The sequence below is a fragment of the Lissotriton vulgaris genome, chromosome 5, assembly GCF_964263255.1.
Source record: "Lissotriton vulgaris chromosome 5, aLisVul1.2, whole genome shotgun sequence".
In the NCBI taxonomy this organism is placed as follows: domain Eukaryota; kingdom Metazoa; phylum Chordata; class Amphibia; order Caudata; family Salamandridae; genus Lissotriton; species Lissotriton vulgaris.
The window spans coordinates 218,005,893-218,028,978 of NC_141693.1; the positions used below are offsets into that span (position 1 = coordinate 218,005,893).

Genomic DNA, 23,086 nt, shown 5'->3' on the forward strand with positions numbered 1-23,086 from the left:
TTCGTGGGATTCAGACCGTTTAAGAGGGCACTCATGGGACACAGCCAAGTGTTGATGGGGGTTGGGCAGAGCAAAAGCAAGCTCCCCCTCTACCTGATACGTGTGTCCATGCGTGACTCTGGTGCTGCTCACAGCATTCCTTCCTGGCACAGCAGCTCATATTTCCAGTGTTATACAATGTTATGACTACCATTGCAGGATGACGAAGTCCGTTTTCTTTAAAAGGATAAATTTGTCTCCACTGGAGTGAATGGGTGCTTTACGTTCTGATCATTGTAATGTAAATTAAAACTGTAGAAAAAAGATTTTCCTGTGTGGATTTATCAAACTTTTGAAATGTGATGAGCCTACAATGATAACATTCCAGATCTCATCAGTGATGGGTAGAATCAACCGACGGCTGAAAAATGTGTCAGGATGAATATGTGAATACCAATAATATCAAGTAATGACAAAGCCAATAGGTCTTGCCTTTTAAAGGTTTAAGCTGACCTTTCGGCTTTGCCAGTACTTTTTTTTGTTTTTGTTTTTTTAAAACCTCTTTTTTATTCAGTTGATAAATGAGACAAACAGCAATAGACAAACCTGTGAGGCATACCGGTTATCCCCCAACCAACACCACAGTCCGTGCATGCTCGATCGGCAATTGATGGTAAGCTTACTCCTAACCCTGCGGGTATTCAGTGGTTTCCTCCTGTAGAGACCCGCCTCAGTTTCCACCCCCCTTTCCTGGGGCATCTCCACATCGGGCATACTTTAGTATTCAATGTCCTCCACTGTCCTCCAATGAAATTAATTTGTACTTGTAAAGCGCACTTATACCCCAACCGGGGTTTCCTGGCACTGTACGCATACCGCTGTGGAACCCTTCCTGGCTTTTTCCTGTGAAATGTCCACTCCTGGGCACCCCCCAAGGTAAAGCCAGGCATCCCAGCGCTGTTGGGGCCGTTGTGGAGATTAAGCAAGCTATTGCCCAGAGTTGCACAGTGGGACCCATGATTAGAAAAGGCACCGAGGCGAGAATTATCAGGTCCGAGGAAATTGAGCCCAAGAGCGGGAATTGAACCCTGGTCCTGGGCCAGACCTCTGCATCAGGGTCTGCCACTCTAACCATTGAGCCACACTTCTCCACATTCTCCAATGTCCCCAGACTTTCTCAAATATCCGTGGGCAGCCCGTAGCCCAGTTTCTAAGCCCTCATCCACCATCCTAGATTTGTTTCCCAGGCACTATCCATTGGGATTTCACTCTGACCCCACTTTCTGATTAGGTCCCATCTGGCCACCATGGAGCCACATTACAAAGCAGGAGAGTTCCCCCCCAAATGCATGGTATAATAGACTGTGGACAGCATGTGGCCTATTTTCCTCAGGGGTCCTATATCTTGGGCCATCCCCGGAGTGTGTGGAGCATGGTTGCTCCTCTGCCTGCACAGCCTCAAGCAAAGATCTGAGTCAACTCATCCCAAGCGAAACAGCCTGGCTCTGGTGAAGTATGCGCTACGGAGTATCTTTAGTTGGATTAATTTAAAGCCTGCACTGAAGGGCCACTTCTCGCAGATATTGGCAAACTGCCCCCAATCGTCATTCCGTACTCTGCCTACGTCTTTTTAGGTCAAGCCTAGTGCAGCGCACATGCGTTGCTCTATGGGAAGGCCTCTTGGAATCACTACAGACTTTCTCAAAACCTGTCCATGTGGTTTTTTAACTACCACGCATTCTATTGGCCTTTGTGTGGGACTTTCAAAAATGAAAGCAAGCAATTGGCCAAAGGCGGGTGCATGTCCCACCTTTTCTCCAAATGTTCCCTCCCACCGCCTTTGGGTCTCGAGGGCGAGCAGTGGTGCACATTGTGCCAGCTGCGTTCCTCCTTATCGTAGCTCATTTTACAGTGCGGTCGCTTTAACTTTCGCGGCCGCGCTTGTTTATTGTTTCCTCCAGATTGTGTCTTCGTTGCTTGTTCAGCTTCTGCACCCGTCGCTGCTCCCAGCTACTTGTGTCCTCAGTAAGTACACAACTTCTTTGCTCGACCTCCCACTTCACTTAATCACCCCGTGGCACACACCCACCTGTCACTTTTTGGTTATTTACAATAATTTAATCCCAATACCTGCCATGTTTTTTTATTGTTTCCTTCTGGTTAGTATATTTGCAAGCGATAACAGTACAAACATGTTTCCCTTTCATCGCTGCTTGTTTATTTTTTGCTTTATCCCTCCCGCTTTGCATTCGGAGCCCCCCACCCACCGAGAACAAAAGCATGGGGTACCTAAACAAATGTGTACGCTACCCGCCTGCTCTGCATGGTCACAGTTACCGGCAGTATCACCCCTGTAATATTATTGATACTGTAGTGCAAATTTGCCTATTGCATTGCAAATGCTTGTTTCCATTTGTCACTGAGTGTGTCCAGCTGAGGCAGGCTGTTGAGTAGGAGGGAGGAGTACAGCCAAGACAGTGTGACTGGTCAAGGAAGCTCCTACTACTCTGTTCTTCAAGAGCGTTTTATCGGGGCCTCCTGCAACAACTCCTGGAGGGGTCACAGGAGGTGGCAGAATTGCTGATATCAGAGATGTTGGCCCCCTGTCAACTCCTACTGCTCCTGCAGTTCTGAGAATGGCAGAATTTTGGCTCCTCTCCCAACACCCCCCACCTTAGAAATAAATAGCAGATCCCATTTTCTGTAGCCTGCCAGTACATGGGGCCCCTGTAGCATTTTGGAGTCCGACAATGGGGTCTCCATCATTAATTTCCACTGCCATACTAGGGTCCGAGTCGCTATATGCCAAGTATTGACCACCGCTTTGGCTGGCGGGAGGACTGTCCCCCACTTTCCGTAGAGGCAGCGCATGTACACCTCTGGGTCAATTGCACGTCTGTTGGCCTTTACCGAAGGCTCTTGGTGTGAGAAGAAGGCCCAGTCATTGATCACCTGCAGTTATGTCACCCCGTAATATAATTGCAAGCAGTTGGGGAGAGCAATACTCCCGTCCATATGCTTTGTCAGGAGGGTGGTAATGGCTATCCACAGTGCCCCCTCCCCCCAAAAATAACAAGGTGTGTGTCGCACTGGCCAGCACCCGAAAGAAACCATCCAGGATCTCTAATGGGGTATTTTGTAACATAAAGGACCTTGGGAAGGAAATAAATTTATAAAGGGGCTGCTTTTCCCATCAAAGAGACTCGGAGCCTGATCCAGCGAGCCACGTCTGCTCTATAGGAGTTCCAGAATCGTGTCTAGGTTATCTCCGAAGAACCGTTCTTGGTCCTACATCCTAAAGATTTCCAAATGTCGAAACCATGTGGGTTCCGAGCTTGGGGTAGAGTTCCAACCCCATTTTGTGCTGCCCTCCGTCAATAGGAATGCGATTGATTTGTGCCAGTTGATGCGAATCCCAGAGTATGAATAAAACACTCCCAGTGGGCACCAAGTGGTCTGGGTCAGCCAGGTATAAAAGCCCATTGTCTGTATATAGAGAGACTACATCCTCCCAGTCTGCGTAACAGGGCATCCTTTTTTGTAACCAGCCCGGTATAGGCCTACCAGGTGTGTAGCCAAAGCGTGTGCCACCTCCACTGTTGTCTCCACCATCCCCCAAGTTCCTTTATCTAGCGGTAAAATCCATCTTTGTCCTTCCTCTTTCTTGGCCAGCTACGCCAGTTATTTACCTGCCTTGTCTCCTACCTCATAGTCTGCTTTGCCTCGCCCTGAATTGCACCTTGGCCTCCTGCTCCACCAGACATCTCAGATCTTCCCTTATTCCCTCAATCATGACCACCAGCCTAGGGGTGGAGACTTTGACATATTCCGCTTCCTGCTGAAGCAGATGTGTTTCCAGCTCCCTGACCCCCATTGTCTCTCTTCTTCCATTTCCTGGACACTTGGGTGATTAATTGTCCTTGTTTGACTGCCTTGTTTGCATCCCATCTCTCCAAGTACACTGTGCAACATTTTTTTTTAAAATAGGCCTATGGTGTCCTGAATCCGCTTTCTTGTGGCCCCATCCATGAGCTCCCATGGGTCTAGCTGCCACTTCCCCTTATCCTAATGGTAGAGTTAGTCGGTTGCGTTGTCCAAGATGCCTAGGGTAAGATTGTTGTGTGGGAAAATCTATGCTGGTGGCGGGCGTCAGGAGGTAGGATAGTCCTGGACAGCATCTGGTTTGCAGCATACATGTATTGTCTAATCCACAGGGCTCGTCCCTATAGAGGTCTGTCATCTTCATGGTGTCCAAGAAGGAGGCCAGAGTGTGTGCGTCCGGCCTAGGTTTATTTCCAGACCGTTTCGTCCTATTCTGGTCCGTGTGCAGGGTCATATCCAAGTCCCCCGATGAGAAGCAGTGCCTCTGGTGACTCCGCCACCCACCTTCCCATTTTGTCCAGTCCCTCGAGCTGGAGCCTCCGGATAAGTACCAGAAGGCAAGCAGCAGGGTTTTCCCCATTCCAGCATCCTCCCACTGCCGCCTGGCACCCCGGAGTAGTCACCCATGTCCGGGTCACACAGAGAGGGAGGGTTTTCCCAGGACCCCTTTGAGAAACCTGTGTGGTCAAGCAGAGTATATCTGCCATGGTATAGTACTCTGCAGGTATGGCCTGCCAGATGTGTTTCCTGCAGTGGGATGATGTCTGGTTTGTGGCACCCCCATGTACTTCCACGTGACTACCTGCTTGAGTTTACCGCCAAGGCCATACACATTCCAGGACAACATCTTAAGGCCTAGGCCCTAGTTGGAGGACTGTGCTAAATCACCATGGATGCATGGTTCTGTGGGCTGGTGATGAATGTGAGATGTTCTCCCGTATTCCTCTAAGTGACCCCCCCCCTTAGTAGTGCCCTCCCAACTCCCTTGTGCTGCGGGTCTAAAACTGTCCACCACACCAATGCCCAAGGTGTTTGTCGCCCCAGTGTAACAAACTGAAACGTCATTGTCCACAGCTGTGGAGTTCTGCTCAAGTAGCGCAGAGGACTTGGCTTCGTGGTCCTGTTGCGCCCCGCCATTCGTGGAAAGTCTTTATGGTGTTCGTCCCTGTGTATCTCTCGGCCCAGGCTTCCACGGTCCTGACCATCGCTAGTCCCTCTAGATCAGTGTTTCCCAAACTGTGGTCCGCGGACCCCCAGGGGTCCTTGACACATTCCCAGGGGGTCCGCAGGCAGCAGTTTTAAAAGCACTTCAAAGTTCCTTTTCGAATTAGCAGTTTTCGAGCAATAATAAAAGTGTCAAGATAACACCAGTGATTAATGTACCTGCTGGAGAGAGAGAGAGAAGAGTTTTGTCCAGTGGCAGCTTTAACTTATCTAATGTAGCACAGAGGGTTAATATGCTTACTGCAAAGAACATGTACCATGCATTTAATTTTTGTAAAATTTTATGTGCATAGGTCAGTTGGTTACTTACGGCTTTTGTCAGTAACTTATTTTTCTTCCCAGATTGTCGTACCCTGGTGCATAATAAGGTCTTCATTTACTATTCTTTAAAAGCTAATAAAATTCAATATGTAATGATAACTGTGTTGTAGACTGCACCATTATTTCCCAAATTTTTGGGGGGGAGAGCATTCCAAAGCCCCCTCTGTAGGGGCCAGGCTCACTCATTGCACTTGGTATGCACTGTATGGGGACTGGTCTGAAAACATTTTCTAGGGCTGCTTTTGGTTTCCAGTCTGGCCCTGGCAGGAACAGGACCCTCTTACTGCAAAATAAAACCAGCCATGTAAAAGTTTGTCACTGGGATGCAGCACCAATCTTCCCATTAAATTATTTAGTTTTTTCAAATTCTTTCAATATAACATTTTAAGAGGGATATTTACAACAGAAGTGGAGGAGCGTGTAGTTATCCTCCTTGGCTTAATGACACGCTCCAACACTTCGGAAACGTAGGGCTGTACCATATTTACAGGAATATGTTGCAGTCTTGCGTTTCCCCCTGTGCTGGCGCTACACTTAAAAGTGTAGCACCAATGCAGGCACCCTTGCACCATAGTGCAAGTGTGACTGCGTGCAGGGGAAGATGTACAGGAAGATCCTCCTTCCGGAACATAAAAAACCCAAGGCGTTTTGCTTTTTCCATGTGTACTGCATTAGGCAGCACACATGGAAAAAGCAAAATCGAGGAGAAATAAAGCATTTCTCCTCGTTTCGTCAAGTTAAGTTCAGGTGTTTCCTGGTTTTAATTTTGGCGCAGCCTCCTATTTACGCTGCACTTGTAAATAGGAGGCAGCTTTAAAAAATCAATGGGTGTTGCAGTGGAACGCCCACCGCAACACCCACTGCCCACCTCTGTCACCCTAAGTATTGCATGAAAGGGGGTCTTATTTGCAAAGCAGCGTTAAGCCACAGTAAGTGGCTCAACGATGCCTTGTACATAAGGCGAATCCCGTATCGCCACGGGAACATCACAAAAAGTGACGTTCCCATGGGGATAGGGGCTTGTAAATATATATTTTCTTTTGTGTACACCTGTGTTTATTTTGTTCGAATTACTGTTTTAATGTTTGAAATTTAAATCCTACAAATTGCTTGGGGGTCCCCGGCTTCCGGTGGTGACTCAATGGGGGTCCACAGGAGTCAAAAGTTTGGGAACCACTGCTCTAGATGATAATGTCTGACGTCATTGGGGCGACAACCGGCAACACAGTGTCTTCCTCATCCTCCTGGGGATCTTTGGAGCCACTGGACCCTTTGTTGAGGCATTCATGAGAGTCTCCCATTTATAATTCATGTTGAGAGAGTGGTGGTGTTGAATATTGGCTACCACTTTCGCCCTTTCAGTCTCCGCCTGTGCCTTAGTCATGATATATATGCTTGCCACACTGCTGCCCATCTGTCATGGGCCGTGGGGGGGGGGGGGGGGGGGGGGGGGGTGCCACCTGCAAGATGTGGTCGCTGTCTCGAAAACTGAGCAGGTGGGACACGATTAGCCTTGGTGGCACCCCAGGCACCAGCGGTGTGCCGGGTACCCTGTGCGCCCGTTCCACCATGAACATTATGGATGCTTTGCTGGTTATTTCCATGCTCTGTCCTTCTAATTTATCTGGGACCCCACCGCTGTCTCGAAAATTGAGCAGGTGGGGCACGATTAGCATTGGGGGCACCAGCGGCCTGCCAGGTACCCTGTGCGCCCTTTCCACCGTGAACATTGTGGATGCTTTGCTGCCACCACCTCCGTGTGGAGCCAATCCTCCAGAAACAGTTTCATGCTCTGTCCTGATTTATCTGGGACCCCACTGTTGTCTCAAAAATTGAGCAGGTGGGACACGATTAGCCCTGGTGGCACCCCAGGCACCAGCTGCCTGCCGGGTACCCCGTGCGCCCTTTCCACCGTGAACATTGTGGATGCTTAGCTGGTTATTTCCATGCTCTGTCCTTCTGATTTATCTGGGACCCCACCACTGTCTCGAAAATTGAGCAGGTGGGGCACGATAAGCATTGGTGGCACCCCAGGCACCAGCGGCCTGCCGGGTACCCCGTGCGCCCTTTCCACCGTGAACATTGTGGATGCTTAGCTGGTTATTTCCATGCTCTGTCCTTCTGATTTATCTGGGACCCCACCACTGTCTCGAAAATTGAGCAGGTGGGGCACGATAAGCATTGGTGGCACCCCAGGCACCAGCGGCCTGCCGGGTACCCCGTGCGCCCTTTCCACCGTGAACATTGTGGATGCTTTGCTGCCACCACCTCCGTGTGGAGCCAATCCTCCAGAAATATTTCCATGCTCTAACCTTCTGATTTATCTGGGACCCCACCACATACACATTGTTGCAGCAGGGTCTCCCCTCTCTCTGTGTCTTTCACCTTGTCCAGTAGTTGACCAATGTTTTTTTGAACAGCCAGGTCGTCCGATGCTGGTTCCATCTTTGGACCGTTGGGTCTCCCCATCATGTCACCTGTCTGTATGTGCGCAGGCTGGAGGTGTGGTGGGGGGGGGGGAGGGGGCGCTCACCAGGTGACTCCCTCACCCTCTCTCAGACAAGCCTCCGCCAATGGCGCGGGTTAGACCTCGTCCGGATCTCTTCTCTTGTGTGGCGTGACTCTGCTGGCTGGTCCTTGAGTTCCAGGCCGGTGGTGCCTCCCTGCCGGCCTTCCGTGACATTGTCTCCTGCAGGGGGAGGTGATTGCCACCTGCTCCGGGCTCCGTAGTGCACATGGGCCCGTATCACGGCCACGTGGATGGGGCCTTTATGTCGCGGCCGCCACCATTTTTTTGCGGCCGCGCGGCTCAGCCGGCGCCAGGCTCTCTCTGCTTGCAACTTGCAAGTAACACCCCCAATCACCTCCCGGCTTCTCCAAGCAGCTCCGTCTCCTCTCAGGTGTCGACTATCGACCCCAACCAACGGCGCGCACGAGGCCGTGGCAGGCGCGCCGTGCTCAGGCGTCCATCTGTTAGGGGCGTAACCACGCAACTGTTTTGCTAGTGCTTTCTGCCGATGGTGTATAACATCGGCAAAAAGAAAAAAAATATTTCGCTGATGCGGAAGAGCATCATTTAAAAGAAAACAAAAGCCAACAAACTGGCCCAGCATCATCCATGCGCACATATGTCATGGGGCGATGGCCGTTTTGGTATTTCGGACAACATCTGAGCGAGATTAATTGCTGCCCCTCTTTTTCTTTGTGGATTCTATGTCTGTAAAACTGCTGGAAATGTCTTTAGCTAAACCGAATAAGGTCTGCTTATATATTACTCTGTTGACACTTCTCCCTTCCTCTTCTTCTCCACACGGTTTTCTCAGCCCTTCATCACTATTAATTGTGCTGTATCCTACTTTAAGGGGCATCGCAGTGACCGAGATTGAAAGAGAAGATGCCGCTGTTTGGCCGGAGGAAAAAGCAAAGTGAAGAGGGAAGAAAACGACTCGAGTATCAGATGTGCCTGGTGAGGACTGTTTGTTTTCAACACTGTTCAATCTTTTTTATGTTTCACAGGCAGTATCACCTGTGGGTCAGTGCCTTGAATTTTTATTGTTCACAGACCGGTTCATAATCTGGCGAGTTCGATATTCAGTTATTTATCTTCGATCAAATTAATACCATCAAATGAATTGCATGAACCACTACCAATTTACACTGATTGATTCCTAAATTCCTATTTGCAAATTATATTTATTTATATTGATTTATATATGTGGTTATTATATGTGTCAAAATGTATGTGCGTAGGTAACTTATTACTTGCATTCATTCGGTGTACTATATTCAAGGCTTTAATTTACTTACTCAAAGTGTATTAGTTTATCAGGATATAGTTTCTGCAATATTTTTTTCTTTCGTGTCTAATTTAATAAAAAATGCAAGCATCCATACATGATCGCACATCACTTTATTTCCACAGAAGTACAAAGAAAATTTACTTATAGCAAAGACGGTCATAAGTTTTGTAGGCCACTTCATCTTCAGGGAAGATTGTGCAGGGTCCTCTTGCTGGCAGAGCATGTAGCTTGTTAAACAACCAGCTGATGTGATCAGAAGTCCTCTGCGTTTGAAAAAGAGCAAAAGCCTCACCCTGGATTTGAAGGGGAGGGGGAATAAAAAGATGCAAGACTCCTTCAAAATGTGTAGCATTGAGTTTGGATTTCATGGTTGCCAAGCTCATCCTTTTTAGGTCGAGCCTGGCGTAAGCAGCGCAAAGCGCTGCTGTCGCCAGCGAGGCTTATTGTTGTCTACTTGCCTCGGAAGTGGGACAGGAGATGGACACGCGCAGAGCTTTTAGCGATTCGAGGAGGTGTACGCGCACGTACACCCACGCGCTGTGGTCAGCTCCTGTCCCGCTTCTGAGGCAAGTCAGCCTCCTGCAATAGAGAGCGCGTGCCTGCACACACACACATACACCCCTCCACTGTCCCCCTTCCTCCAGCAAGCGCACGCACACACACAAAAACAAACACACCCACCCCGTGCTTTCGCAGCGTTACACGCACACACTCTCTCCCTCTCTCCCTCTTTCCCTCTCTCTCTCTCTCCCTCTCTCCCCCTCTCCCCCTCTTCCCCCTCCTGTACCCCCCTCTCCACCCCCTGAGCTTTCGCTTTCCCTCCGGCGTTTCAGGCCACACTCCCCGCCTCGCTCTCACCTGTGTAATCCTGCCAGTGGGCGGCAGAAGGCCGGGGGCAGCAGAAGAGCCCGACCCCGGTGGAACATACCTGGAACGGCCAGGACATCGCTGCTGCCCGTGCTCCATGAACCTGGAGCAGCATATAGCGTGCCGAGCAAGTGGGAGGACGAAAGTGAAAGCAAAGCAGCTGATTAAACGGAACAGACGATTGGCTCACGTGCCCTCTGCATTCTGGAAGTTGTAGCAAAGAAAAAAAGTGGACTGGAGCATCTAATTACGCGTGAACCTGGGTAATCTGGCAGCTATGTGCATAGGACAAGAAATGTGCGTGAATAAATGGATACACATTGAAATATAAGTACGTGTGCAAACATTATAACATTTTTACTTACAGTCCTATTTACTTTAGCAGGTCAGGTGCTTACATGATCTTAGCGTAGGCAGATGGAACCATTTACTCAGAAAGAGAGCCTTTTGGTGGCCGAAGCCTTACCCGGGATTCAAACCTTGGTCTCTGCGTTCCAAATTCAGTAAGACTAGCTACTGGCCCACGTCACCTCACTTGTGCAGGACCCGTGAAATACACAGTGCGAGCAAACTTGTGTTTAAGTAACGTAGTTCAAGGAGTAGTGAGTGCAAGGCATTGTACACACTGGTGTGTTCCTTAGCTGCAGGTCCCCTTCCTACAAACTCCTGCAACATCCTGGGCATATGCGCAGCTTTGCACAGCACAAAACTTGCCTGAAAGACCATCTGAAGGCTTGGCACTCCCCCCGGCCCAGGTAACTCCACAATGAACAAAGCATTTGCAATGCAATAGGTCTCGCATTTGCGAGAGTTTAAGCTATTGGTGCGACTCGCGGCTTGAGGCTTGCTAGGACAGAGACCCTCTGGGGGACCCGAGGATTTTCCAGCCCACCTGGGATTGTTTGCTGACTGCGATTACCTGTGGGGATTCGGCGGGTGCGGCGGCCAGGGACTGAGAGTAACAGCATTCCCCGACATCACCAACAGCTGGTACTCTTCCCCAGCCGGCCCCGCCTACCTGACCTATTTACACAGTCCTCGTTTCTGTCCCGCGGAACGCGCGCGGGTCGAAGCGCGGGGCTAAGCCCGGGCAAAGGGCGGGCCCTCTAAGGCCCTCAGAGGCCTGAGGAGGACGGGACGGGCCACCTCCCTTGGCATCCCGACAAGAGAAGGTACGGTGTTCTATTCTACTCCAAACTGTGCCTCTCTATGCACACTTTATCTGCCAGTCAAAGACTACATAATTGATCTAATTTCATCATACTTGCCACGCTACGGGGGTGTACGATAATTCTATCCCACAGCGGGGCCCGGGGCAGGGGATGGAAAGGCAAATCCTGAGTAAGTTGATACTGCCTACTCTTAGTGAAATTGACACGGATGATTCCCGCCAATTACCAGTTACTACTCAACCTTTGCAATCTCCCCCATTAACCCCGGATAGTCCGCAAATCTTGTCTTATTGGAAGGAACTTAATGCTCTGTGTGGCACGAAGTTTATTCCAGTTGTAACCCCTTCCCTTGTAAAATGCTCCAATATCGACACCCCCGTCGACAGACTGCCTGAACAACCGCTATCACCTAAGGGGGCCAACATCCAAGCTACTGTACTGCCCCAGAGGCCATGCACAGAAAGGAAGCCTGACGGGGTTAATGACTTTGGAAATCATCCTAAAGTACAAAATCTGTGTGTTGGTCCCTCATCGCCTGCAATTAACTCTGTCCCATCTAAGGGGAATGCTGATAGTCTGGATGACCAAGCATCATCATCCCAGCTACCACTACTGTTTCAGTTTGAGCAAATGTTAAGAACTATAATAGCTCCTTTGGTAGATAAAATTAATAATCGGGGGGATAGGTTGACCACTATAGAGAGAATCATTAAAGTAAACTCTTTACCTCCTATAAAGACGGCAATATCCAACTGTTTCAATCCACCCATCGCACCCGAAGTGCCTGTGCCTATACCAACTAATACCAGAAAAATTGTCCCAGCAGATGGTCAAACCCCAAACATAAAACCACCAACTGTTACTAAAGTTGCCCCCAAATCTGTGTTAACCAACCACACTTTTGCCAGAGCGGAACGAAATAGAGTAGCATGCATTAATTTACCCCCGGAAGCTGCCCCTTTGGACTTGTTCTCTCAGGAATACCTGCACCTACTTTAGGGAACCAATATAAAACAGAGATTCCCTTGAACAAGGTCATGTACGTAAGCACCATAAGTGGAAAAAAGCAATAACTATAACAAGTAAATCTAGAGTAAAAAACTGACAAAATTTATTGTATACAGTAAAATTAAAAAAGCAGAAAACATAGTAAGCTGCTTGACATAGGTTAAAATAATTATAATAATAAAATAACAATCCCACATTCAATATTGACCAGCAATATTGCTAAGAACAGACAGAAAAATAGTAAGACATACAATTTGTGCAATACAAGGTGTGTGTTCTGATATTCTTTTTAAGGCACCGGTGTTATGCACTTTAAGATTGTACTGTGTCAACAACAGTGTCTGAGCCTCGAATCACACTGTACTAGGGCGTCGACGCGTTTCGGTGGTTTGTTGAAATTCTATCCACCTTTATCAAGACAAAGAATCAGTTTCTGTTGTAGTGTGCATATGTTCCTAAAAATGGATACACAGTGGAATTAATATCATGGCAATCGACTCGTTATTAAAGTAATCCTATTTACATTCTAACAAAGACTACTGTTATTCACATTGATTGGCAAATATTCACTATACGTCTCTAGATACAGAATTTCATGACATTATAGGAGACTGAACATGTTTATTACATTATGCCATTCAAATCTAACACCGGTTCTAGCAAAGAATCTATCATTTATATTGGTTTACAAACATTCTGTGTTAGCCTCTAGGGGTGACCTGCCAACATCGTGGAAGACCGGACATGTCTATTTTTTATTCCATTTGCATCCAAAGCCAGCTTTTACAGAATACATAGGGGCAGTTGTATATTATTTGGATTACCTGCCCACTATCATGTCCTGTTATGGTAATAGGGGTATATGGCCCTTATCACCCTTCGCGAACAGGGTTATTTCTGGTATCTATTTCATAGTGCTGTTTGTTCCCTGACTCTTTACCTAGCCAGTCTAATGGTTAAAACTTGTTATCCTTCCCGCCTTAGATAAGTGGGCTTGTATCCCAGATACTGAGTCTAATTACTTGCATTCAAAGGTGTCAATGACCCATTAGTTGGTGTAGGTTTAACATTGATGCAGAGGGATAACTTTCATAAAGAAGAAAAACGTAAACATGTAATTTTACCTCTTAGGTGCGAAGGACCAATCTATAGTGATAGTGCAGACGTCCTCTGTAATGACATTATTACTCAAACCGCGGATGTTCATGAACAATTTTCAAGCTTGGTCTATATTAATGTTCCTAGATGGGAGATACACATAGCAGTGAGCAAGGGGGGGCAAATTACCTTGTACCTGTGTTAAGGCTAACGTATCCTACACTAATGTTTGAGTTATACATGTCAGGTTTAAATTTACCTTATCCGTAAATTGTTAAACATTTACAGCAGACTGAGCCGAGTTTGGTATGCCATATGATTCCTTCTGTCCCTTCTGTAGTGGCTTCTATTTGTGCCTTGCTGATAAGTCTACCTGCAAATTACAACCATGAGATGATTTCATTGCTATAAATTCACTATAATACATGCTATTATTCCTAACTTTTGCCTGGTGGATACTATATTGCCGTACCTGTTAAATTGGGTGGCAGTATAGTGCCGAACTTTCTTGGTACACGGCGCTTTACTTTCAATCGCGTTGTGTGGGACCAGAGGCGCCTAAGTCATGCCCCAGAGACGTGAGTATTCGTTCCCTGACAGGGGCGAGACAAGAAACCGATAGACAAGCATTGGAAATGCAATAGGTCTCGCATTAGGAAAGTTTGAGCTATTGGTATTGTAAATGACACTTTTTTTTATTAATGTGTTGGTTTTGAAAGTAGCAAAATTAATAGCTTTGTCAGTTACAATGTCAATAGTTTTAACTTTTGCAAATGTGACACCTATAGTATTTGTAATGCAATGTGCTCATGTACTGATGCAAACATAGTTTAGGGTAGGTGAGCTAGCGAAGGACTCTGGAACATTGGTTACAAAGTCGCAACATAAAATAAAAAGTACCCATATTACAATATCGACTTTGCACAATGTCCGGCGTATGTAATATTCTTTCTCACTGGATCGTATGTTCAACGTTGAAAAGCGGGCTTACTTTGGAAACCAGAATTCAAATCTGATGGCTGTTTGGTGCTCCTGTGAATGGCTTGTATCACCTGAAAGTTGCGTGGATTTCTGCAACATGCCGTCTACGCCGCTGAGCTAACGATGTTGAACGGCGGTGATTTGTATTTTAGGCACAGATTGTAGTTGCGTTGTTTCTCGATAACGACCGGTAAAAAAAAAAAAAAAAACCTTTACATATCACTGAGCGAGGTTTCCCAGAAATCGGAGCTGTTGTCAGTAAATTCCTTTCTAATGTGGAGTAGAGGTAGTGGTCTCACGGCTAAAGTAATCGACTACGTCCCCTCGGACCACAGCCTGGCTTTGTGTAGGGCAATATGCTATTATTTTTACATTCTTGGATTGTTCGCGCTTTGTGTAGCTTTGAAGGGTGAGGCACCTCACAGAAATATGTGACTTGTGGTGCGAGCGTCCCGCTGCCATATGCAGGGGACGCGCCTTTGTTCTGTCTGCACAGCGGGGGTCGTCAGTATAGGAGAAGGGCTCCGGTTCACGTTAGTGACTTGAAGATCCGGAGAGGTCGCCGTGAGATGAAGGGGGCATCGGGACCGCGGATGTTGGGCTGTGCCTGCCTCCACGCAGTTGTTTGTCAATGTTTGGCAGTGCAAATGAAAGTAGCTTACCTGTAGGAGTCAATGGGCCGTCCAAATGCATTGAGAGGCTGCGCAAGGGTAGGGTAGAGCGCAAGTCGGTGCCATTTGGGTGTTATGCTCGAGGAGTGATTTTCAGTTTGATTTCACGCGGGAGCGAGGCCGTGCCCGAGTGTTGTGGGGACATGGCCCTCTGAGCAGGGCGCTGGAGGGAAGAGAGAGAAGGGGAGGAGAAATGCGACACGGCGGGCAGGGGAGGGGGCGGAGCGGGGAGAGGGAACAGACGGAGGGAAGGCAGATAAGGGGAGGGGGGAGGAGAAATGCGACACGGCGGGCAGGGGAGGGGGCGGAGCGGGGGCCTGTAGTGCGGCTGAGGGAACTGATGTGCACGCGCTTTTAAGCTCAATGCGCGTGCGCATTGAGCTTAAAAGTCACGGGCACTGCAAGGAATCGCCACGATTCCTTGCAAGTCAGTTAAAGAGTGGTTAAGCCCCCATAGTCTCGCAAGCTCGATGCGCATGCGCATCGACAGGCGAGACCTAAAAAATGAGGCGTTTAGTAGGCGTCCTAAAAGATAGTAGAGCGAAAGTTTAGGTATTCCGAATTAGCGTCTTGCTGGAACGCTTACCTCTATGTCTACTGTCGGCTGCACGCTTCTCTGGTCGTAATCATTCAATGCAAACCAGGAAGTGGGACGCCGGGTTTAAAACATCTAAACTCGCTGTTCATTGGTTCAATTATTAACCAATGGGAGCTCTAGGTAACAAGTCTTGGAATTAGCATAGCAGAGCTCGAAATTCCTCATTCTCATTGGATGGGAGCACTGATGGTTGTGGGTTGCGGCGGGGACTCATTTTCCATATCGTTGCGTGAATTATCCCTCTTTTATGTTTTATTTAATGCTTCTCCCACAATTATTAGCCTCCTGTTATGTTATTTAGGGTAAAATGAAGGCCCAGTGCTATCTAAACTACATTATTATCTTTAACGGACACCCTCTGTACTGGTGGATGGTCCTGGTGCTTTTTATTTTATTTTTCAGAGAAAGAAAAGAAGGATACAGGGTCCCTGCTTTCTATTGGTCATAAGCCTAGGATAGTTGAGTGGAACTGTGGAAATCGCGTTCCATTTCGTGAAATGAGGTGCTAATAGTTTTTTCTTGTGTTATATTATGTTTTGATTATGAACTTTAAGGTCGCCTAAAAGAGAGCACTATTTACTTGCCTGTATTATTTGCGAAATTAGAGTCGCCTATGGATGGACACGCTTTATTTGCCTCATGTGAGATAGTGTTACTTCAGTTAAGGGGTACCTCTCCTTTTTCACTTACTATTGCACAACCCTTTGGTTGGAGAGGAGTTACTTCAGTTAAGGGGTACCTCTCCTTTTTCACCTACTTTAGGGAAACCCGAAAGACATCATGACCTATTATATAAGGTCATATTTTGGCTAAATAAAAATAGACCCCTGTTACCCAATCAAGATGGCGGAATCCAGAGCGTTAGGAGGGTGGGCTGGTTAGGGTCACTACCTAAAGACATCCCTGGGGACTTTCTTCTAGTTAAATTTAGAAATCTGAACATTGTCCCCCATCTACGTTCCTCCCAGCCCCAAGAAGGAGATGGCCCCATTTCCATTTTGGACTTGCACAATTTTTACCCATGTACCCCACATATCCCCCTACCAAGATCAAAGGTAGTACACACATATCTGATGGGAAGGGGACCTCGTGCTATTACTGGTAGAAGCTCTCTTGCATTCAATAGATTTGATTTATAGTATAATAATTTGTAATTTCAGACTATTAATTCTAATCTTACGTACAGTGTGATATAACTAAGGAATGTCTTAACAGGCTGGGCACACGTCCTTTATAACTTGTAGATATATTACTGTATGTATGTTTCCCTGTTTTTGTTTTAAAATTGTCTTTATATTTGTATGCTTTTATGATTTTTTAAATCAAAATCGAATAAAGCTAAGTGACTGACTGACTATTGGCATTGTAAATTACAATGCCTTTCATTTATGTTTTAAAAACCAACACGTAATTAAAAGGCATTGCCATTTACAATGCCAATAGCTCAAACTCTCAACTGCGAGCCCTATTGCATTGCAAATGCTTGTTTGTTGAGTTACTTACAAGATTGTTGCCCCTTTTAAAACCTCCACAGCCTTGTATTGTTCCATGTACTTGCACATATTTTTCCATATCTAGTTGGAGGCTGTTTGTCTTAGGTGGGATGGAAAAGTTCCTTGCATGGTGAAGGGCGTGTAGTCCTGCCCTGGGTGCAGCAACGATGGTGATTTCAGGATCCGTGACAATGATTTTTGGTCATAAACAAACACAGATTATGTGTGTGCGCTATGACCTAGACTTTTTTATGGGCTATGGCCTGATTTGAGAGTGAAGGGCGCCTAAAGCGTTATCCTAAGGAGTGTAATGACTATTGCCTTCACCAGGTGTTGAGCATCAAGAGCACAGTAGTGGCAGAATGCCATGTTTTTAGTGATCAGTAGAGTGAACCGGTCTGGTTAACTGTGTCACTAGATAGGTGCTTCCTGGTGCACTGTAGTAAAGTTCTGATGCTGTGTGCTTTACTCAACCCATGCAAGGATTTATGCGTGCCTGACAGAAGGTATAGTGCAAAACCACCACTCCACAAGAGCAGGTGAGATAGACAATGAGCCACTTGCTAACGTGATATGCTCCAGCACTTGAGAATAGTACTAAAGAGCTCCTAGTGAACTTCTGATTCTGTAACACCTTAGCGGGGTTTAGCTTGGATGTCGCCACAATGAATGGGGAGGGAAGTGTGACTGGAAATTGGATCTGGGTAATCTTAGTGGACTTGCCTCAAGAAGACTGTGAATATATTTTGCAGTCCATTGTATTGTACTTTTTGCTAGTAGATAAATAATCCATTTTACATAAACACAAGAATTTGACTGAACAGTGATTTATTTGGACTCCTGGATGTATTTCGAGTTATAAGTGTCTGCTCGCCTTACACCTACCGCCTCCCTTGAACTGTTCGACCCCCGCTACCACAGAGAGTTAAGTGGCCCAGTTGCTCAGAGTCCATAGTAGGCCGGTCCCTGGGACATACGAAGTAAAAGGCCTCCGCCACCACAGTTGGGCCCAGTAATTCCTGCTTGCCCCGTGGCCCTGTTTAAGGGGTTGTGACAGTCTTCATAAATTGACCTACACCTCCTTCCTGTTTTTACTTTGGGTCCTAGGAAAATACTCCTGACCCTGGTGTGGCATATTTAATACACATTGACTGCTGGTTGGAGTAAAGGACACTACTTGTTCAAGTAAACTTTCATAGTCATGGTTGCTCTTGCTCTAGAACCTCGTAAATATTTCCTAAGGAAAAGCTGAGCATGCAAAAAAGAACCCAGGTTAAATTACCTAGAATAAACAACCATTGAAGCAAAGTAAGTTTGAAAACATCACAGATGTATGTATTATTCTAAAAAACATTGAAAGGAAAACATAGAGTATGAAAGGAAGGTTTTCTACAAAATGTTACTTATATGATGCGAACTGGAAGCACTACTTCTATACACCCTATTCAAAGGATGGTAGGCTTTGATGACAATTGTAAAATATATTGAAGGGTGGTGGGTCCCTTCATAAATGCTCTTTTAATAACTTACATTCTCCAGTACCGTGCCAAATATTGCTTGCAGCCAGACCACCTTTCAGTCATATAAATCCAGACAGTCACCTCATATTTACTCGTAATTTTGTGTGCTGTTGCTTATAAACAAATAGTCGCTATTACTGCTTATTATAACATTTCAGCAATGCAGAATTCTACGCTCTGAGAAGATTTCGGGCTTTTCAGTATTATTTTTTAGCAGTTAGTAGGCTTCTGATGATCCAACCCCTATTTCTCATTAGTTCATAAACGTCCTGTTAAGTTGTCATTAAAAAGTATTCATTTTTGGGTAAACGTAACCTGTGGATATGGTTGAGCCAATCCTTTGTGCCATTTCATAGGACCATGATTGTACGTTTTGTACATACACATCCTGTCTACTAAGATTCTATTTGGGTACTTTTATACATTTGTCTTCAATTATGTTTGCTTGCATATCTTTATTACGTTGTTGCTTTTAGCCCCTGTTCTCATATTAAGTTTCCGCACATGTCTAAAGTGAATGAGCTGGGTCTGATGGCTACCAGAAGGGATGTGCTGAGTCTCTGGGCAAGCGCTGAGGTCCCAACACTAGATAAATGGTACTTGAACATGGACTGGGGTCTACATGCCGAGACGTTGGTACATGAGGAAGAAGGTTGCCTGGGAAAATGTATCTGGGATGCATGGATGAACTATAGAAGCCATCTTACAGAGGGGATGGCTGAGGATTCTCTGGAACCCTCTCCCCTCCTCCTGCTTATAAATGTTGGAAGATTCCACTGCCACTGAATGTAAAACCTCATGATGCTTGATGCGTAAGAATCTAAGGGACTGATTTAGACTTTTGGCAAACAGGATACTCCATCACAAGCGTGATGGAGTATTCTTTGGTCCATCTGCCTCGTTTAGAAGTAGGCATACTTTAGGTTTTCTGTCAGTAGAGCCTCCGTTGGTTCTTTTGACAGAGAGCTTCCTCAGACGGCTCGGTGGTTGAGGGGCTGTCAAAGGATGGACATTATGTCCTATTAGGGGGAGCATGGTGAAATGTCTTTTTGTTCTGTCATCACCAGTTAATGCAGGACAGAAAAAAACAAATAATAGTCCCCACACCTTGGGAGAAAGCTCCTAGGATGTAGGGCTCAATATTTTTTTTCCGAAACAAACTCTGGTATTGGGAGTTTAAAAAAAAAAAAGAAAACTTTGGAAAGTTTGATGAATGATCATCAAAACCAATGCCGGCCATCCAGCAAACTTTCAATGATTGAAAGGGATGGGTGCACCTTTAAAAGTACAGAAATGCCCTCTGGGCCAATGGGCATCTCTAAATTTGGGTGACGATAGTCCGTCAGGTTGGTGGAGGTAATGTCCTCTGCCAACATGACAGACAGAGTACTGTCTGCCAACCTATAAATCAGGCCTTAAATGTATTCATTGCCCAGAAACAGGATGCATATCTAACATTTATTCATTTGTACTAAGTTGTGGTTTAATGTTGTACAAATTGTTAGAAAAATAATAGAAACGTGAAAACATATAAAATTAACACATTGTCTTGTCCTTTCAGGCTAAAGAAGCTGGTGCTGATGATATTCTGGATTTATCCAAATGTGAAATCTCTGAGGTAACCCAACAGTTCAGTTTATTGCTATTTTATTGGCAAACGTTGCTGATCCCATTCTCCTAAACACTATTTAATCACACCATATAATGCTTAGGTCATATCACTGTTCAGTACTACTTAAAACCAACATTGCTTTGAGGATAGCAGTGCAGGCGTAAAGTCAGCTTAGGCTAGCAGTTTGTCAAGTTGTTGAAGGTAGTTTTGTTTTCCATGAATTATGGAGTAGTACAATTTTTATCCCTTCCGCCTCAAATTAACAAACATTGTGTGATCTCACACTCTATTCAAATTTCCCATTGCTTCCCCGATCATAGGTTCTGGTGCTTTACTCTGTTTATAATAATATTTGCAATGAAAAAGCATGATATTATTGAAAACAATGATACTTTAGGCATCCATGCCAGATAGTAAGGGTTACAAATACAATTGAACATAAGTTAAACTTGGCAGAAGGCTCATACATTCAACAGAATAGTTACTGTCATGTTGTAGGATGTATCTCAGAACTCCAGGGTCTTTATGAAAAGGGAAGCATCAAGTATGTATGTAATGGAGTCTCAGTTAAGAACCTTTTAAAAGTGCATATAGGTAGCCATTCAATCTTGCTATGAACCTAGAAACCGTTGAGTGTCAAGTGATGATGAGCTGCTCTCCTTAAATCGAACTCGAGTTTCTTGATAATTTGGCCAAGTCACTTGATCTTTGTGTTACCCAGAAATATGTGCTACTGGTTTTGATGACCTAAACCAATCTGTTGATGGATATTTACTGACCTATGCAAATACAAAAAGGGAGAGAGCTTTTTTTAGTCAAGCTGGCAGTGTTTATTGTCTTCACAACAACAATGAATGCCATTTTCGTCTGTCTGCAGTCTCTTCCAACTACCTCTAAAATTTGTTACCTGCCTCCTTCAGGTATTCAGAAGTTTCCAGGGGTGAATCCTGATGGAGAGAACTGGTGTCTCTTCATACTCTCCCTTCTTGGCTAAAAGTACTCTCCTATCCTGCTCTGGCCGGTTCTCCTCTCAGCTGCCAACCTGTAAAGTGGAGGATTCCTGTGGGCGGTTGGCTGGCATGTTACTCTGCTGTCTCGGGCAGACCCATACCCTTCCCAGGATTTTGTAAACTGACAGCTTGCTCACTTCTTGAAGGACGAGGGAAAAGGGAGAGAAGAAATGATTATCTTTTAGAAGTGTCCAAAAACATTTTGTTTGTGAACATTTTAGATTTTGTTTGTAAATTATGGATGTAAACAAGGGACACCCTTTTCAGTCGCACCTACACTTAAAATACAGTGCTTTCTCACGTTTTAAAGGCTATAAAATTAATATGGCCTACATAGCCCTGTAAGGAAAAGGATTACCTGGATTCAGCTGACGCATATTTTCCATTGTTTTTTAATACAGATAGAGCAAGCTGTCTCTAATGTGTGCTGTTTGAAACCATAAATATACTTTTTGATTAGTCTGTTGTAGAGATTTTTTACACAGAGCACCAAAAATTAATTGATGGAACTGCCTAAGACATCACGCCTTAATCATTAGGTGTTTGTCTTGTTTTTATTCCATCCTTTGTCGCTAGTCTGTGCCTTTTCAGAAGAGGATGAGCGATGTTAACCAGCATTGAAGCCCCCACAAGGGACATGTCCAACTTTTACTACAGTAACACAAGTGACCCCAATTTGTGTTTTGCCTCTGGCCCTTTTGGACAGGGGAAAAGTGACTTATAATGACAGTGTACCATTAGATCAATGTTTAGCATTTCAAATGCTTGGCACCCTCAGAGACACTTGTTTACTGCTGCATCTGTCCACGTGAATCTTAACTGAAAAGATCCATTAGAATGAGAGAAGTTGTTGTAAATGTAAAAGCTGTTTGATGATAGGATTATGATGAGGATGTGTATATATACCGTATTTTTCAATGCAATGTATTTTTAGCAAAAGGGACAAATACCTCAATAGTTAAACTGTAGAGTTTTTAAATGCTCAATCTTGACATTCAGTTTTTATCTTTGTTCATGTAGATTCCCGATGCTGCTTTCTCAACATGTAAAGTCTTGCAAAAGAAGGTGAGATAGTGATGTGTATGAATGGGCAAGTTATTGTTTGGTAAATTAAACCGTTACAACTTAAAAACATCAAGAAAGTTACAATATTCTATGAAAACATCTAAATATAAAATCCACTTCACATAGAGACCTAAAATCCTGTTTAACACCACGTCTGTAATGTAGAAATAAAGGTATCATAGAGGAAATCATGTTGTGCATCAGGTAGAAATGATGAAAATGATCCATAAATAAAATGAGTGCAGGCCTTATTTGCAATTATAAGCTTCGTAATCTGAATAACACCAGCCCTGGGTAATTACGAAGTAATAAAATACAGTTAATCACGGTGTGTATCAAATAAACATGTCTCAACACGATGCTCTTACTTAATAAATCTAAACAACAACTGTAGACTATCTCTTTTAAATCAGTAGATTAGAACTTGTTGACAAGTTTAAATTATGAGTTTATGTAAGCAATCGCAAAGCCATTTCTTATAAGTGAATGAAAGGGTTGACCATGTACTTAAGATGTGTAATATGTATTCTTTCTTATAGCTAAAAGGACAACAGCTTTGAGATACACTTAGGTCCTGAAATATATTCTGGCAGACAGAGTATTCTCCATTGGCCTGGCAGAGGATGTTACGTCTGCCAGGCCGAGAGTACTCCGCCTGCCTAATTGATTAATGACTGTCTAGCAGGCGGTAATTTTAAAGGCATTGGCAGGAACAGAGCACAAAAGAGGGTTGAGGCAAAGAACCTGCACCTATTGCTAGTAGTGGCTGGGTACATGGTGATGGT

The 23,086-nt window shown here is 45.3% G+C and overlaps 1 protein-coding gene across 1 annotated transcript in view; it reads left to right on the forward strand.

Moving 5' to 3' along the window:
- Nucleotides 1-23,086, forward strand: part of LRSAM1 (leucine rich repeat and sterile alpha motif containing 1) — a 331,526-nt gene that overhangs the window by 80,829 nt on the left and 227,611 nt on the right. Inside the window, exons 2-4 of the mRNA XM_086921200.1 lie at nt 8,769-8,872; nt 20,176-20,232; nt 22,257-22,301. Of these exons, the coding sequence (XP_086777326.1) occupies nt 8,801-8,872; nt 20,176-20,232; nt 22,257-22,301 (174 nt within the window). The 5' untranslated portion in view covers nt 8,769-8,800. The remainder of the gene's footprint in view (nt 1-8,768; nt 8,873-20,175; nt 20,233-22,256; nt 22,302-23,086) is intronic.